This window comes from Cucurbita moschata, unplaced genomic scaffold, assembly GCF_002738365.1.
Source record: "Cucurbita moschata cultivar Rifu unplaced genomic scaffold, Cmos_1.0 Cmo_Scf00005, whole genome shotgun sequence".
NCBI classification, from domain to species: domain Eukaryota; kingdom Viridiplantae; phylum Streptophyta; class Magnoliopsida; order Cucurbitales; family Cucurbitaceae; genus Cucurbita; species Cucurbita moschata.
Genome location: NW_019268521.1, coordinates 6,106,602 through 6,123,604, shown reverse-complemented (window position 1 = coordinate 6,123,604; position 17,003 = coordinate 6,106,602). Strand labels below are relative to the sequence as shown.

Below are 17,003 nucleotides of genomic sequence, written 5' to 3'. Positions count from 1 at the left end.
TGATTTCAGGTCGAGAATTGGAGAAAAAAAAAAAAAAAAAAAAAAAAGTGTGGGAGCAATTAAAACCAAAACATGCCGTATGAGTCTTTACGAAGCTTAATTGATTGCATTATTAATGGTAAAGAGCAGTAATAATTACAAAACCAGGTACAATTATTGAAACAAATGAAACCAAAATTTGTAGCAGATATTACCGTTATACACATTAAATACGAAGAGATCGGCAGGTACAGGATTCCGCCACGTCAAATTCCCACTCAGCTCTGATCTCAGTGGTCTGACCCATGTGACTCAACGCACAAACTTATATTTAATTCCCTAAATAAGCTCCCTATTTCGCCAGATTTCCAGATGGGCCACTGCGGTCGGTGCCATTATTCTATTTTTTTTCCCTTCAAATTATTAACCCAATTTTAAAAATTAAATTAAAAAAAAAAAAAATTAAAAACTTCACTGCTTGTATTTATTGCACTCCATGTTTATATATTATGGGAATGGCGGATCGCCCGTAACTCCCCGCGTGGCCCTCACGTGGCTGGCGCGAAATTTGAAATCCTCCCAACCCTCCCTCGCCTTATCTTTTACGCCATATTCCCGCTTGTCTCCCTACTTTTTCTACACTATTACAAATGTGCCACCAAACCCTTCTTTTCTAATTTTAATAAAATAATTCATCTCCGTAAAATTAATATTATATTTAATCAAAGTTTCCCTACTGACCATACTTGAAATCATCTACATCATATTCTATTAACAAAATTTATCTTCCGAAAAGTCAAAAAAATTAAAATAAAATTAAAATATTCACCAACTTGCAATTTAATTACCCTCGTTATTATCCTATCTGCTTTTTGCGGAAGTAATCTAGTCATAAAGCCATGTCTAAGCCCAAAAACTGGACATAAAATGATTAATTAATTAATTTTGAAAATTTTAAATTTGTCAAGAATATTAATATTTTAGCTACAAGATTATAAGTTAAAAAGAATAAACTTGAAAATAAGGGAAAAAAGGAGATGGTACAGTGGTAAATAAATACAAAATGGAGGGCAAACCCGACGGCTATATACGTAAATACGACAAGTGTAATGTAATCCCGAACTTCCTTCTTCTATCAGCTCTCATCACTAAAAACGCCTTACTCATTAATTTTCTTAGTGGACTTTATAATGTTTAATTAATGACTTAATTAAAATAAGAAAAATTGCCTTACAATTTCCTTTCTTCTTCTTCTTTTCTTCTTGTTTTGTTTTGTTTTTGTTTTGGTCTCTCTGTTTCCCCCCAGCGTCGGCGATCTGCCAAAAGAGTTGCAGTTTTTTGCTACTTGTGAAGAACCCCAAACAGAGGAGCTGCTGAAAGATTAGTTTATGGGGGAATCCGCCACCACCCACCAGCATACTTCGCCGGCGACGGTGACTCCGCCCCCACCGCCGCCGAATTTAGCATTGTCTCGAGGACCCACTTGGACTCCGGCAGAGCAACTTCAACAGCTGCACTACTGCATCCACTCCAATCCTTCTTGGCGTCAGTTTCTCTATCTCTCTCTCTTTGATTGGTTTATGGGTCATGTTCTTTTCCTCTTCTGTAACCTTTTCTTTTTGTAATTTGATTGGAAATCTGAAAAAGTTTGAATCTTTGTCTGGGGGTTCCTTTTTTCTATCAAATATCAGATTAAGCTCAGGGCAGGATTTGGTTATTCCTTTTTTTTTTTTTTTAAATATTATTTCCATATGGGTTCTTTTTTGTTGATCTTTATTCCGATTCACCTTGGTCACTTGTTTCTACTCAGCTTAAAGTGTTCTGATTTGTGTTATTTTTCTTCTGAGGTTCTGCGTTCAGTTCTAAAATCTCATCCGATCTTATTCAGCTTTAATCCAAATTTCTCGACTCATCTATGTGGTAGTTCTTACTTTTTCGAATTCTAAAGGGCTTTGGACCGATTGGATTTTGCAGCTGAAGCTGTTTTGCTGGCTTTTCAGCACTATATTGTGGTGCTTGGGACTATAGTTCTTATTGCCACTACCCTCGTGCCTAGAATGGGCGGCACCCCTGTGAGTGAGCTATGAATTAGTATTCTTTATGAACCATTTTGTCATGTTTTGAATCTGATTAGTGCTGATAAGTTGTAAATGTCGATAGGGTGATAAAGCTCGAGTGATTCAAACTTTGCTCTTTACTGCGGGGTTGAACACTTTACTTCAGACAGCTCTCGGATCAAGACTTCCGACAGTGATGCGGTCGTCGTTGGTTTTCATTTTACCCGTGCTTTCAATCATCAATGATTTCTCTGATAGGACCTTTTCGAGTGAACATGAGGTATATCATGTTTAGCTGTTTCTTGAGTGGCACTGTTTACCTGTTCCACTGTCATGTCTTCAGTGGTTTGAAGAATGACTTAACAATTCATACTACTCTTTTATGGTCAAACTCAAACCTTGCATACTCCTGATTGATTAGCTTCCATAGGATCCGTTTGGAAGAAGTACTTAGTTGTTGTTTTCATTGAAGAATGCTGGTTGGATGAGTGTTTTCTTCGGAAGTGCTACTCTCGAAAAGCACTTTCAGATTCTTTCAAACTGTTCAAACAATTCTGTGTATAGTACTTAATGAAGAAAGAGCCACCGCTAGCCGATATTGTTTGCTGTGGCCGTTACGTTATCGTCGTTAGCCTCACAAGTTTTAAAACGCGTCCACATGAGATCCCAAATCGGTTGGAGAGGAGAATGAAGCATTCCTTATAAGGGTGTGGAAACCTCTCTCTAGCAGATGCGTTTTAAAACCTTGAGGGAAAGCCTAGAAGGGAAAGCCCAAAGAGGACAATATCCGCTAGCGGTGGGCTTGAGCTGTTACAGAGTGGCAATAGAATTATGTGAAAAAGGATCCCTTGAATTCTAAAGTGATGCCCCTTTTAAGCTCATATCATAACCCAATCTATTTCTTATGGTAACGACGGGTCGCCATCAATTCTCCATCTAAGCCATGTCTTATTTGTTGTTGAATTTTTTCGACTTTGGGTTAACTTATACTCTGTGGTATCAAGTTGTTTTAGATTTTATGAATGTAATCCCTTTGTATGTGATGTGTTTAACAGAGATTTACCTACACTGTCCGTACCATCCAAGGGTCGTTGATCGTTGCTTCAATCATAAATATTATACTTGGATTCAGTAGGGCATGGGGGCATCTCACAAGGTAATAATTCCTCTAACGACTATTTTCAACGATAATCATGGAACACTGGAAATTCTTTTGTTCTCATCATGGATTTCCTCTTTTTTGTCAGACTTTTTACTCCTGTAGTTATTGTCCCTCTGGTTACTGTGGTTGGTCTTGGTCTGTTTATGAGAGGCTTCCCAATGGTAAAGTTCCGAACCCTTCCATATGCATGTAAGTGATCAAGCGAGAAGTATGAATATGCGGTTTGTTCTATGTGCAGCTTGCTAATTGTGTAGAGATTGGCTTGCCCATGTTGATTCTCCTTGTCGTCGGCCAGCAGGTATTTGCATTCTCTTAGACTTTCGTATCAGTGCTTTGTTTCTTTTAATTCATTCAATGTGTACGGTTTTTCAGTATTTGAGGCGTATCCATCCGCGGGTTGATGTCATACTTGAGAGGTTTGGTCTGCTTATCTGCATTACTCTTGTTTGGGCTTTTGCTGCTATTCTCACTGTAGCTGGAGCTTACAACCATGTCCGGGAGGTGACTAAACAGAGCTGCCGTACAGATCGCTCGTTCCTTATGTCATCTGCCCCTTGGTATGTCCGTTGAATTGGTTTCATAGTGTTTATATTGGCAGAGGAACTTGTCTTCCTACTCTTCTAATGAAACAATCTCTACTGGTGCTTTGTGTAGGATTAGAGTCCCTTATCCATTCCAGTGGGGTACTCCGATATTTCGTGCCAGCCATGTCTTCGGCATGATGGGGGCTACACTCGTTACATCTGCTGAGGTCAATTTTCAAGTCGATCAAAAGCTAAATTCTGGAGTAGCTTTCGAAGTCTTTGACGTTTAAATTCTGTTTTAGTGCAGTCAACTGGGACATTTTTTGCAGCAGCACGGCTTTCAGGCGCTACACCACCTCCAGCATACATTTTTAACCGGAGTATCGGCTTGCAGGTATAATTGTAAAACACCATGGCTTTTCTATCTCATATTTATTTACACGAACTTGTTCCATCCATCGAGTCTCCGTGTCGTGCAGGGCATTGGCCTGTTGGTCGAGGGAATTTTCGGTTGCATCGCTGGTAACTCTGCATCTGTGTAAGGAGCTTTTCTCATTACAAAATTTTCTTCTCCATTGAAAATCAAATATTAGAATATGCTTCTAGTAACTTGGCTGGTTATGATGTTGCAGTGAAAATGTTGGCCTTCTTGGACTCACACACATAGGAAGCAGGAGGGTTGTGCAGATATCGACTGCGTTCATGATCTTCTTCTCCATATTTGGTTCGTTTGATTTTCTCTCATCAATTGCGGTAATTGTCCCGACATATTATCCTTCGCTTATCGTCATATTTCCCTCGTCTTTCAGGAAAGTTTGGTGCATTCTTTGCGTCCATTCCTTTACCGATATTTGGCGCCATATACTGTGTTTTATTCGGCATTGTTGGTGAGTCCTTTCTCTCCGTAATTGCTTAACGCAGTTTTCGGTTCTCGTCGTATCGATCGAAATTTTTCTGATTCTGTGCATTTCTTAACTGCAGCTGCTACAGGGATCTCATTCATGCAATTCACCAACAACAATTCCATGAGAAACCTTTACATTATTGGCCTCTCCCTGTTCCTCAGCATCTCGATACCTCAGTATTTCGTCACGAGCAGTTCACGAGACGGTAGTGGGCCAGTTCAAACAGCGGGTGGATGGGTCAGTCACAAAAAAGACCCCTCACTAACTACTCTCTCTGTTCTGTTACTGTTGTCTATCCTCTAACACTTCATTTCTTATGCAGTTCAATGATATCCTAAACACCATTTTCTCATCTGCCCCGACAGTCGCCATAATTATCGGAACACTGCTTGACCAAACGCTTGATGCTAAGCCATCGACCAACGACCGAGGAGTCTCGTGGTGGAAACCATTCCAGCACAAGAAAGGGGATGTTAGAAACGACGAATTTTACGGCCTTCCTCTGAGGATAAACGAGTATATACCAACCAGATTCCACTGAAAAATGATTCCTTTGCTTCATGTTTGTTTATAGTACTGTGATGAACGAATTATACAGCTTAACCAGTGGTTCTTTTTCTGTATCTGATAGAAGTGAATTTGAGAAATCAGATGTGTTCCAAACAACATGTAGAGATTTTTCTTTTCTCTTTTTCTTGTCATGAATCCAATGAAGTGAACAAATTTCAAACGTGGGTATTTTGGGAAAAGGCTCGAATTTGCAGGGAAATGTGAAAGCGTCAGAGAAGTCTTGGGGTAATGGGGATTATGAGATGAAGCAAAAACCCATTTTTTCTTCTCTTTTTTTATGAAGCAATTTGGGGGAAGCGAATGTGAAAGGAAACTTCCCATCATTGAGGATGACTTTTATCTGTTCGTCAATAAGAAGAGAAGCAAAGAGGAAGAGACCCACTTATTAAATACAAAGGGGAGAGGGCTGCCTTTGAATCTAACATATCCATCCTTAATTAATAAGTCAATGTAATGAATTCAAAATTCACAATATTCACAATCATCGTATGGTTGGAGAGGGGAATGATACATTCAAGGATGTTGAAACCTCTCATTCGCAGACACATTTTAAAAACGGTGAGATTGGTGACAATACGTAATGGGTGGTGGAGTTAGAGCGTTACAAATGACATCAAAGTCAGGCATAGAGCGGTGTGCCACGAAGACGTTGGCCCCCAAGTGGGTGGATTGTAAGATACCATAGCTGGAGGATTGTGAGATTCTACATTGATTAGGGAGAGGAACGAAACATTCGATGCGGAGTCAGCGAGAACGTTGGCCTAGACCGTTACAAAAAGTTTTAACTCGAAAAGATGATTCTCTACCGAAAATGATTGATTTTGAGGTAAGAGTCCTTTTCAGTCCAAAATAGTAAAAGATGGGAGAGGGTCCTGAGTCGCTTTCTGAGGTTTCAAAGATTCCTATCTCTCCAAGAACAACAAACAGATGAAGACAAATCGTGGGGACAGCCCTGCCTGTAAACCAGTGAGTGGGAAATGACGAAATGATGAGGGTGGGGCTCTGTTTGTTCCCTGATGGAAACTGGTTGAAGAAGACCCCTATAACACCTCTAATTCGTCAATATCTGTAATACCTTCAGAAGTCTCCTACTTGGGAGTTTCCTGGAAGCTGCCATGGAGCAAACAATTTTTCTATTTGTCTACTTGGAGTTTCCTAGCAACTGCTATGAAGGGAACACCTTTTTCCTGTTCACATCTACTTTCATTTGGACTCAAATACATCCATAACCTTGATTTTTCAAGTTTTGCTCATTGGATGGATCTGATAAAACAATTCTGGAATTTGCCAAGAGATTGATGAGTGGATCATAAGCGTTCAAACTCTATAGGCTTCCATCATTCATTACTTTTGAGAATAGAAAAGGTTATGTACATAAAAAGAAAAAACATCAGCAACCAAGCTGACTATTAATCGTTGAGCCAGTCTAAGTCGAAGCATTTCTCGGCGACTTGAATGTACAGATTAGGCATATGACTCTTCAAATCCTCCCACAGCCACGAGACGTCTTCCTCACAGATAACGTGACAGAGAGATTGCAAGCACACAACTGATCTGGGTAGCGTCCTGATCAGTGAGCATTCTCTCATGTCAATTTTGTCAAGGTTTGCCAGCTTACCAATTTCTTCAGGAAGGCTGATCAAGTTAACACATTGAGAGAGGTCAATGTACTTTAGACAAGAAAGTCCACAAATGCCTGGGGGTAGAGTTGTGAGAAGTGGGCAAGCAGAAAGTCTCAAGATTTGTAGATTTTTCAGCTTCCACAAGTTGGTAGGCAGTTGACTTAGACTATGACAATTGGTGACACTGAGACACTTGAGACTTTGCATCTCGCAAATGCTTGAAGGTAGCTTAACCAAATCGTTGCAGTGATCGATTTTGAGTTCCAAAAGGAATGGGAAGATCTGGGATACGTTTGCAGCTGACTCGTCGAGGCTGTTCTTAATCTTGCAGAAGACGAGAGATATCTTCCTCAAATTTTTAAACGGGGCGCAAGCATCGAATAGTTGTGCAATGGAAACCTTTTCCAGCCAGATGCTTCTCAGGTTGATCAAACTAGAAAAAACTGAGAAATTGCTGATAGTTGCATGTGTTGCATTGTTATTTAGCATAACTAGTGCTCTCAGCTTCGGCATGTTGCAAAGAAACGGTGGCAAGAAGTATCCACTCGAAGAGAAATTTAGAATCAGCACTTCAGCCTCAGGAAATATCATCTGCGTCCAATCCATTTCTTTCATCTCACCTATGGCATGAATGCGTAATGAAAATGAGCTTAAACTTCAAGAACGCAGCCTAAAAAGTTTATAACCATAAAATTTGACATTGTATTTCTTTGCCTAAAAAATATTTTTGGATGCTTATATTTACAAGTCTATCTTTCTTTGACAGAAAACAATGAGTTACCTGTGTGAATTGAAACCAGTCGAGCATTGAACGGCTGATCTGATTTCCTTGACCATTCTTTTGGAAGTTGCATTTCACTTTTTGACATCAGTAATCGCTTGCGGTCATTTACATTCTTCTGGCTACTGAAATGAAGAGCAAGGTCCCTTAAGACATCGTGATGAGTGACATACATCTCGAAATAACTGCTGTAGATGTCACCACCGCTGCACCAATCAAGCATTTAGTGGACATATCATCGTGATGTCTGTAACGATTACTTAAATAAGTGACGTAACATAGTTAGGTCGATACCGTGCATCTTTCACCAGGGTAAGGAGATTCTTCTGAGATAACTCGAAAAGGACAGCAAGAGCTTCTTCATCGTCAAGATCATGCAACTCCTTCCAAACATTGATGAGAATATCAAGAGGAATCTTTTTGTCTTCAGGAAAGCATCCCAAATCGAGGAAACATTCTCTCACTTTACTTGAGAGATGTTCCATACTAATAGCCATTCTTCGAAGCAAATTGTTCTCATGGGACTCGCAAATAGGCTCGCCTCGTGACAACCTTGTCTTTGCATTATTCCAGAACATCTCACTCTGTTCTCTGAGAGACGCTCCTATGACTTTAAGAGCTAGAGGCAGGCATTTGCATTCATTCACAACCTTGTAAGAAAATTTGCCAACAAATGAGTGAAATAAAACAGCCAATCTGTTTGGCAACAAATGACTTGAACGAAGGAATGTTTTGTTCCTTACCTGTTTAACCAAGTTATGGTTAGCAGCCAGGGGAATTGACTGTTGTCCGAAAGCATAATGGCAAAACAGAGCAATCGCTTCACTTTCCCTCAATAACTCTACTTCATAAGTAGCTCTAAGAACTTCAGTGAATTTGAATCGTGAAACCACTAGAGTTTTGCAGCCAGATATGTCTGGAATGAGCTTCTCAAGAACTGAGATTGACCACACATCATCCAGAACCAAAAGAGCTGAATTTGCAGGCCTCCCATGTACAATCCGATCGTAAGAGTAGACACTGTCACTACCCATTACATATCCCCAGATAGTTCTCCTCAGTTGCTCCACATCAGGGGACTGTGACACCGTCAAGACCAAAATTTTCTCCTTGAAGTGTCCTGGAAAGGTGGCAACAAGCAACAGGCAACAGCAGTTAGAATCCCACAGTTCCTACAAAAAGAAGCCAACACTTTCCACAGAAATTCACACCAAAAGGAAGTACCTATCGGCCCCTTTAAAGCTACTGTATCCAAGGGAGACTCAACGGATATTCACTTCATTGACAAGAAACTTCTAAATACTAGTTTTGAAACGAAAATGGAGAGAAAAAGGGGCAAGAAAAAACAAAAAACATCTCACTTTGAAAGTCAGAAAACCAAACAGATATGGTACAAGCTACTGGAATTGAAACGAAAATCGAAAACATTTACATAAAACGAGAGAAAAGGGCGAACAAAACAAAAGCAACTCACTTCGAACTTCAGGATCATTGCAGAATTCTGTGGCTAAAGTTGTCTTCCCCGAACCCCCAAGTCCACTGATCCCAACCGCCGTCAAATCGTCCCTTCCAATCACCATCTCCTTCAATTTTCTCATGCCCACACGCAACCCAATTCCTATATTCACCGAATTAGTCTCAAACCTTTCCTCCTCCCGAGCCCTCATAAACGCCTCCTCAGCCCACCACCTTCCCTCTACGGGACCGTCTGCCCTAATCTTCATCGACTCGAGTCGCCTTTCCAGCCAAACTCCTTCAAGCCGGTCGAACCGCTCGGTGGTCTCGAATCTCACGTGGTGCACATCGGCCAGTATATGCACCGGCAAGGTGCTGTTAATGAAGCGACATATATCCTTTTCAAGCTTCTCCAACTTCCGCGCAAGCCGCAAGTTTCTGTAAATGTTCAATCGGCTGCATTGAAGAGCCTTCTCGGTAATCTCAATGCCTTTCCTGAGAGTCTCGCTGAAGCGATCTAACTGAGATTGGCGATGAGCGGGCAATTCAACCCCCGAGTACTTAATCTCTTCGATGATCGGCAAAATTTGCTGAAGCGAATTGGCGATTTGAGCTGCCATCGCTTTACAGTGGCATGATTTTGACGAAAGTTGTACCATCATTTTGAGAAGCTCGGTGACTATCTCTCCAACGAAGAAATCTGTAACCGCCATTGTTGCAGCTTTTGGAGAAAAAGTTATGGCGGGGGAGGGAACTGAAGCTCTTCGTTATTTAAACTCCGGTTCCGACCAGTATTAATCGAAATTACGAAATCCTTCCAACGATTACTGTGTTTGAGCGGTTTGCGTTCATTTTTGGGTCTTAATTTGTAATTGTGACAATGAGAATGGCGGCCATCAATATCAGAGTGGACGTATCATCTTTAGTCAAAGAAAAAAAATATATATATAATTTTTTATTTTTTAAAATATTACTTTTTTAGAAGACCTTGACCGATTTTTCCCCCTTTTTTTTTAAATATTACTTTTTTGTGAAAACTATATCAACAAATTTGAAAGAAAAAAAAATTAATACGAATTTGCTCTCAAATTTGTCTATGTTTTTATTCATTTTTATTTTCTAAAACTAAAAAACAAAACATGAGAAATTAAATTTAATTTAATCTAAACACTATTTTTTACAATGTAGCTGTCGAAACTCCGTCTACCTGCCACCTGGCAAGAGTTCACTCGTGGGCCAAAGATGAGTGGGCTTGAAAGTTGGGAGGCCCATAAGTGGCCCAACAGATAGTCCAATTCCATTTCCAGGCGTCGATCCCATCTTTCCACTCCGTGCAAAATCTGTATGAAAACTGTTTGGCGGCGTTTGAAGAATATTTGGAGCCAAAATTCAATCACACACCACAGCAAGCTCCACCGAGTAGAGGCTCCGTTGAGAGTGTGAGCCAACAGTCTCTGGCAAGCATTCGAAAGAGAAGAATCAGACAGCAGTTTCCATTTTCCAGTTTCGACCAATTACACTAGAGGTCGAACTCCCATGGAATTAGGTAAACCCTAATTTTGATGTGAATGTATTGAATTTTCTCCACGAGGATGTTGCTATAAAATTTAGTTCGAATTTCTACATTTTTTATGCCTCCTTTGAGGGAAAAACACTTTTCTCTTCATGTTTAAAGCTCTTGCCTGGTCCTCATCCTTCCTGATAATGCTAGAAGCTTTTCGAGGAAATTGTAGCAGCTGTCTGTACACATTTTGTAATCCTGTTGCACTTTGAGAGTGATATGCTCGCTGGGTGCTTTCTGTTTCTATAACTCGTGTTCTGACAGATGGAACAAAGGAAGAGTAAAAGTTTGATCGATAGCATCAGTGACATATTCAGCAATGGCATACATTTTGCAGCGCCAATTTCCTCCTTGAGGACGAGTGAGCTTGATCTGGTGTGTTGGCTTATCGATATTCAGCAATGGCATACATTATCGTAAACTGATTTTCCCGCGGGTTTTAGTCTAGCTACGTATTTCTTTTCATGTAGGTGCGTGGTGTATTGCAAATGTTGCAAGGATTCTCCGGTTCCCTTTTTAGCTGGGATTGTAGTGGGAAGAAATTTTGTGCTAAAAGTGGGATATATGTTTCTCACCTCTCCCGATCTAGCCTTCTTGCCATTCTCAACCAATTTATGTACGCAGCGACATGTCTTCAGTTGACACAGCTCGTATTACAAGAAATTAATACAAGCGCAAAGTCCGTTCCTCCTACTTTAAGGGCGTTTGTTACATCTGTTTCTGGTTGGCTGAAGGTATGTATTCGGTGCTGTTAATTTGTCATTCTTATTGTTCCCTCCGCTCCTCGACCTAGAAACCTTATTGATTTAAATTTTGGCGTAGTATAGACATGGAACTAAGAATAATTGTTTTTTTTTTTTTTCTTTTGGGCAGAGGCTGCGAGATTCAGTATTGAAGGAGGAGATTAAAATTCATGATGCTGGCTCTGGAACCACTCCCACTTTAATGGGTTTAGCTGGCTCTTTATCGAGGTTTTACTTCGTTTTCTTTTCTTGGTCATACACTCTTTGGCGATACTTTCTTTCACCCTACTTCACCCAATCTTTTATGCACTTGCATCAGCACTTCCTAACGATGACTTATTTGATATCAGTCTTTGTTCAGGTGCTGAATATTTATTACAAATAGTCCACAAAGCCATTCCCAAAGTATTCTTTGAATCTAGTGGTGCACTTACCACTGCTGATTTGGCCGTTCATGTCCTTGACAGCCTTTACAAGAAGCTTGATGAAGTGTGCCTGATACAAAATGGTCAGGTTGAGAGAACTATTGTTGAATTCATTACTTTGAGTTTTTATTTTTTATTTTTTAACTTGTTCTTACTCGTACAGTCTGGGTTAAGAATTTTTTATTCATACAGGAAGAAACTTACCAAATGCTGCTTCATATATTTGTTGGAAGTTTATTGCCGTATATTGAGGAGCTTGATTCCTGGGTTTTTGAAGGAATACTTGACGATCCTTTTGAGGAGGTAAGCTTTCTCGTGATTTCTTTTTATGCTTGTTTATACTTTTGTATCTTAATTGCTACATCCTCCACTCGGACTTACAAATTCTCTGTTATGGAATTTTCCATGCCGGTTCATCTGCATGGCAATCTTAGGTTTTTTTAGTTAGTGTATGGTGCATCTGTTCTTTGAGACCAAGTGCATGACAATCTTATGGTTTTTGTTTTCCTTTTCACCCTTGTAAATAATTGTCTAAATTCTGTTTTTTGCAGTTGTTCTTCTATGCTAATGAAGCAGTCTCAGTTGATGAACATGATTTTTGGGAGAAGAGTTACTCTTTAAGATCACTGAAGTTGGAAGGTGAGCTCTCTTCATCAATTAAAAAGGAAGCAAATGAAAGAGAATCTATTTCTCTATCTCATTTGCTGAAGGGAAAAGACCAGTACACTGGAGGCTCTATAGCATGTCCCCTGTTTATGAAGGACATAGCTAAGTCGATAGTTGCTGCTGGAAAGTCTTTGCAGCTCATCCGTCATGTTTATGAAACATTGTCTCCTGCATCAGAAAAACAATATGGTGATGAGTTTAATGGTAGTGCTGATTATGGAGGAAGTTTGGCAAGGCTATCCTTGTCAGAAATCTTTTGTTTGTCATTGGCAGCTCTAATTGGTGATGGTGATCGCATATCTAGATACTTCTGGAAACATGACCAATATAAACTTGAGACGGATTCCTTATTCAAGTCCCACACAAACAAATTTGAAGTAACAAATGGCATTGGTGATTCAGCATGTAAAGAAAAACATTGGTATACTTTATTGGTCGATGCATTGGCGCTGAAAAGAGGTGTCTGTTTGAAGTCTGGACACAAGAATGCGAATAAGCTCATTGGTGAAAGAGAAAAGAATATTACATTTGATATGAAAAATTGTTTATGCTCCTTGGAATCGTTCCACCCTGAAAATCCAGTTATGACTGTGTGTACAACAATCCTGAAAGATAACACAAATGTTTGGAAAAGATTGAACCTGTCTAGATGTTTCAACTTGCCCCCTTTAAATGATGAGAGTTTATTGAAGGCAATATTTGGTGATGAGGACGCATCCTGTTCTGAAACAAAGGGGACAGATTTTACTTTTGGTTTCCAGTTTGATAAATACGAACACGTTCATTTGCAAAAGGAAGCAAAACTGATCGAGACATTGTTTCCTTTTCCCACAATTCTCCCCGAGTTCCGGGTATTTCTCCTTTTGTGATTTAATTATGCGCTGGAGCTTGTAGCTGTTACAACTTGGGTTTCTTTCAATATTAATTTCATTATTGGCACAGGATGATCTCCATATTTCAGATCTCTTACCCTTCCAGAAGAATAGCACTCTTCCATCAAGGGTTCTAAGCTGGATGTCAAATACTGTGCCAAGGACAATGCCACTTATGATGGTCATTATGGAAGAATGCCTTGTCGTATATCTAGGACAGCAGGTAGATCTTTGAATCTCTTAAACCGGGCTTAAGATTTATACTGTCTGTGGTTGATATTTAGATATTATCAATTGAACATAAGTACTGTAGGTGGACTACATTGGCAAGCGTGTTTTGTCAAAGTTGATGAACGAATGGAGATTGATGGATGAACTAGCTGTCTTACGTGCTATTTATTTATTAGGATCAGGTATTTGTTAAGCATACTATTATGCGATCATGATTTCTTCTTGTCAGTTTGTTTGCATTCTGTTAGTAATAACACATGTTTTCAGGCGATCTGCTGCAGCATTTTTTTACTGTAATTTTTAATAAACTGGACAAGGGAGAAACGTGGGATGATGATTTTGAGTTGAATACTATATTACAGGTGCAGTTTTTTTTATCTTTATTTTTCCATGTATATCATTATTTATTCTTCCCAAAAGTGTCACTCCCCCAATTGGGCCATCTTGTTTGGATAATCTAAATTTACTGAATAGTCTCTCATGGTTTTGATGAGTGATAGTAAAAATGCAACCTAACGTTTCTGAGGTATGTTATGGACCAGAACAATGAAACCCTTTTCTTAACGATGTTGAGTCCCAAATTCCCAATCTTAGTTCTTTTCTTCTGAGTGTAATGTTTACTGTACATGCCAGAGGGTTGTGCAAGTTGAAGATTAGTCTGTCTGTTGTTTCAGGAATCTGTAAGAAACTCCTCTGATGGTATGCTACTAAGTGCTCCAGATTCTTTGGTGGTGTCAATTGTCAAAACTAATTCTTTGGATGGTGACGAGCATTCTAATTTAGTGAAACCACCGTTGACCCCACATAAAAGCTCTGCACATGGCTTTGGAATGGATGGGCTTGATTCACTTAAATTCACATACAAGGTTTTCCCACAAAGGGTTTTCAATTTATTTTTATGCCTCGTCTCTTACTCTGAATTGCATCTAATGTGTTCAAAATTTAATTTGACTGTTCAGGTATCTTGGCCACTTGAACTTATTGCCAACACAGAGGCAATTAAAAAGTATAATCAGGTCATTCTTCTCAACTTTTTTTTAATCCACGTGTAATTTTGTTTTTGTTCAAGTTTCTTTATGTTAATTGTATGTTTCATTTATATAGGTGACAGGGTTCTTGTTAAAGGTTAAGCGAGCAAAGTTTGTTCTCGACAAAACTAGGCGTTGGATGTGGAAGGTTCTTTCCTATATTTCTACTTTATGTTTGATCCACATTATTTTTCTTTTCTGGGGTTGTTTCCTGCTTACAGTGCAAATAAATCAACCGCAATTTGTATGATCAATCATGATGAGTACATTTCAAGTGTGTTCTACTTTAATGGCTATTCTCTCTTCAGGGCAAAGGCACTGTTGTAAACAATTGTAAGCGCCACTGGCTGGTAGAACAGAAACTCCTCCATTTTGTGGATGCCTTTCACCAATATGTAATGGACAGAGTAAGGATTTCTCCTTGATTGAAATTACCTATTTGGCACTCCTTTAAGCCTTGGAATCTTTTGGGCATTAGCTTAGCACGTTGCACTGTGATGCACTCTGGGATTTCAAACCAAAAATTTGTCCATTGAACCACAGTTCTATTTATTTATTTACTTTATAATCATATTTCAATTTATCCTTCTTTTTCTTTTTTCTAATTGAAGCTGAATAATTAAAAAAATCTATGCTTAACATTCTTATTATACATGTTTGTTGTAAACCTTATGATTGATCAAACGATACCAGGTTGTGAATTTTTAACCAAGGTTCTTTTTGCAGGTCTATCATAGTGCATGGCGAGAACTCTGTGAAGGTATGGCAGCTGCACAATCTTTGGATGGGGTTATAGAGGTGCATGAGGCATACTTGCTGTCGATTCATAGACAGTGCTTTGTGGTTCCAGATAAGCTGGTCAGTATTTTACTCTACATTTCTTCTTATGTGCTGTGCTGCCTCGTTATAATTAATCGTTGAAATGGTTTTAATTCTCTCATTTGAAACAGTGGGCTCTAATTGCTAGCCGAATCAATGTTATCCTTGGGTTGGCCCTAGATTTTTACTCTGTGCAGCAAACTTTGAGTAGTGGTGGAGCTGTTTCCGCAATTAAGGCTCGGTGTGAAATGGAGGTCGACCGTATTGAGAAACAATTTGATGATTGCATCGCTTTCCTCCTCAGAGTGAGTTTATACCCTCCTTTATTTCTCCCGTTACAATTGAAATGTTAAAAAAGTTAATGAAAACGAGAAAGCTAGGTATGTAAAACCCCATTATTTGATAAGCCAAACTTTAATCAATGGATTATGGTGAACTTCCCTATTACATATTAATACAGTAGATAATATGTTTACGTTATACACATAAATATTGTAGGTGGTCATATTTAATATGCTAGCGTAATGCTCGATGCAGGTCTTGTCGTTCAATCTAAACGTGGGACACTTCCCTCACTTAGCAGATTTGGTTACGAGAATAAACTATAGCTACTTCTACATGTCTGATAGCGGAAACTTGAGAACTGCCCCCAGCTCTGAAACCGTATCTTCCAGACTTGGGAAGACATTTATGGGGAGAACGGATTAATTTTTAACATCCTTTCTGATATTTCCTCCAAGGCTGGTTAATCCAGGTGCTTTGCCTTCATTTTTTGGAATTAGTTTCAGTGATGTTACTAGTGCCGCAGAACCTTCTGTTTGGGCATTATTTGTCAACACCTGGTGCCTTTACTGCACATTGTTATATGGTACAGCTCTTCTACGTGGCGAATTTCTTTGCAGTCACCACGTTGTACTGTGGTTTTGTTCAGCAAAGGGTGGCTCCTTTGGGACCGCAAACGTGGGCAGATCACTTTTCCATGAAATCTAGGGTTGAAATTTAACTCAGATTTTAAGAAGTGTTTCAGTCTAAATGACTTGGCGATGCCATGATCCAACAGAAGTAAGTGCAGTACATCTCATCTTCAAGAATCTAAGAATGGGCTGAATGTATTTTCCTTGAAAGCCCCAAATTTTCATGGTTAATTCTGCAGTGTTCTATCTATCATGTTCATGGAAGAACGAATCATTGGGCTGGAAACCTGGGAACATGCTTCCTTCAACTTAACCTTTTGCTTTTCTTGTAGTGTTTGCCGTGTGAAATATGTGTTCTCTAAGTGAGTGCCTTTGCTAATCCAAATAGTTTTGGGATTTTTTTGGGCTTTCCGCCCCACTCTTGTAATTCTGTAAAGCAAACGAGTCTTGGAAATTTCTGCTATTTGCAGTTGTTTTCGTTCGTTCCTTTTTTTTCTTTTTGTAAATTTAAAAAAATAATAATAATAAAAATCATAACAATATGTCTAGAAAAAATATATAGAATTGAATGGAAATTGAGCATTGGCAAAGTTATTTTATTTTATCATTAGTTTTTCAAAGGAAAACACATTAGGTTGGGCTCAAGATTTATTTGGACCACTATTGGGCTTGTACACATGAACCTAAAT

At 39.2% G+C, this 17,003-nt stretch overlaps 3 protein-coding genes across 3 annotated transcripts; 2 read left to right on the top strand and 1 right to left on the bottom strand.

Moving 5' to 3' along the window:
- The first annotated feature begins 1,158 nt into the window (after nt 1–1,158).
- Nucleotides 1,159–5,311, top strand: LOC111442770 (nucleobase-ascorbate transporter 3-like). Its single transcript, XM_023080287.1, has 14 exons — nt 1,159–1,524; nt 1,954–2,051; nt 2,140–2,316; nt 3,092–3,192; nt 3,284–3,359; nt 3,437–3,496; nt 3,571–3,755; nt 3,853–3,949; nt 4,030–4,116; nt 4,202–4,260; nt 4,355–4,446; nt 4,532–4,609; nt 4,704–4,864; nt 4,950–5,311. The coding sequence occupies exons 1-14, from the start codon at nt 1,368–1,370 to the stop codon at nt 5,166–5,168; spliced, it is 1,647 nt and encodes a 548-aa protein (XP_022936055.1). The 5' UTR covers nt 1,159–1,367; the 3' UTR covers nt 5,169–5,311.
- A 1,108-nt stretch (nt 5,312–6,419) lies between these two features.
- On the bottom strand, nt 6,420–9,963 carry LOC111443558 (probable disease resistance protein At4g33300). Its single transcript, XM_023081418.1, has 5 exons — nt 9,075–9,963; nt 8,344–8,720; nt 7,895–8,250; nt 7,601–7,806; nt 6,420–7,439 (listed from the first exon to the last, which is right to left on the bottom strand). The coding sequence occupies exons 1-5, from the start codon at nt 9,766–9,768 to the stop codon at nt 6,607–6,609; spliced, it is 2,466 nt and encodes an 821-aa protein (XP_022937186.1). The 5' UTR covers nt 9,769–9,963; the 3' UTR covers nt 6,420–6,606.
- A 420-nt stretch (nt 9,964–10,383) lies between these two features.
- LOC111443409 (gamma-tubulin complex component 5-like) lies at nt 10,384–16,800 on the top strand. Its single transcript, XM_023081212.1, has 17 exons — nt 10,384–10,601; nt 10,881–10,991; nt 11,087–11,350; nt 11,490–11,587; nt 11,710–11,872; nt 11,977–12,087; nt 12,336–13,301; nt 13,393–13,545; nt 13,636–13,735; nt 13,821–13,915; nt 14,228–14,419; nt 14,513–14,569; nt 14,658–14,729; nt 14,890–14,988; nt 15,308–15,439; nt 15,532–15,705; nt 15,938–16,800. The coding sequence occupies exons 2-17, from the start codon at nt 10,881–10,883 to the stop codon at nt 16,106–16,108; spliced, it is 2,958 nt and encodes a 985-aa protein (XP_022936980.1). The 5' UTR covers nt 10,384–10,601; the 3' UTR covers nt 16,109–16,800.
- Nucleotides 16,801–17,003: the final 203 nt, after the last annotated feature.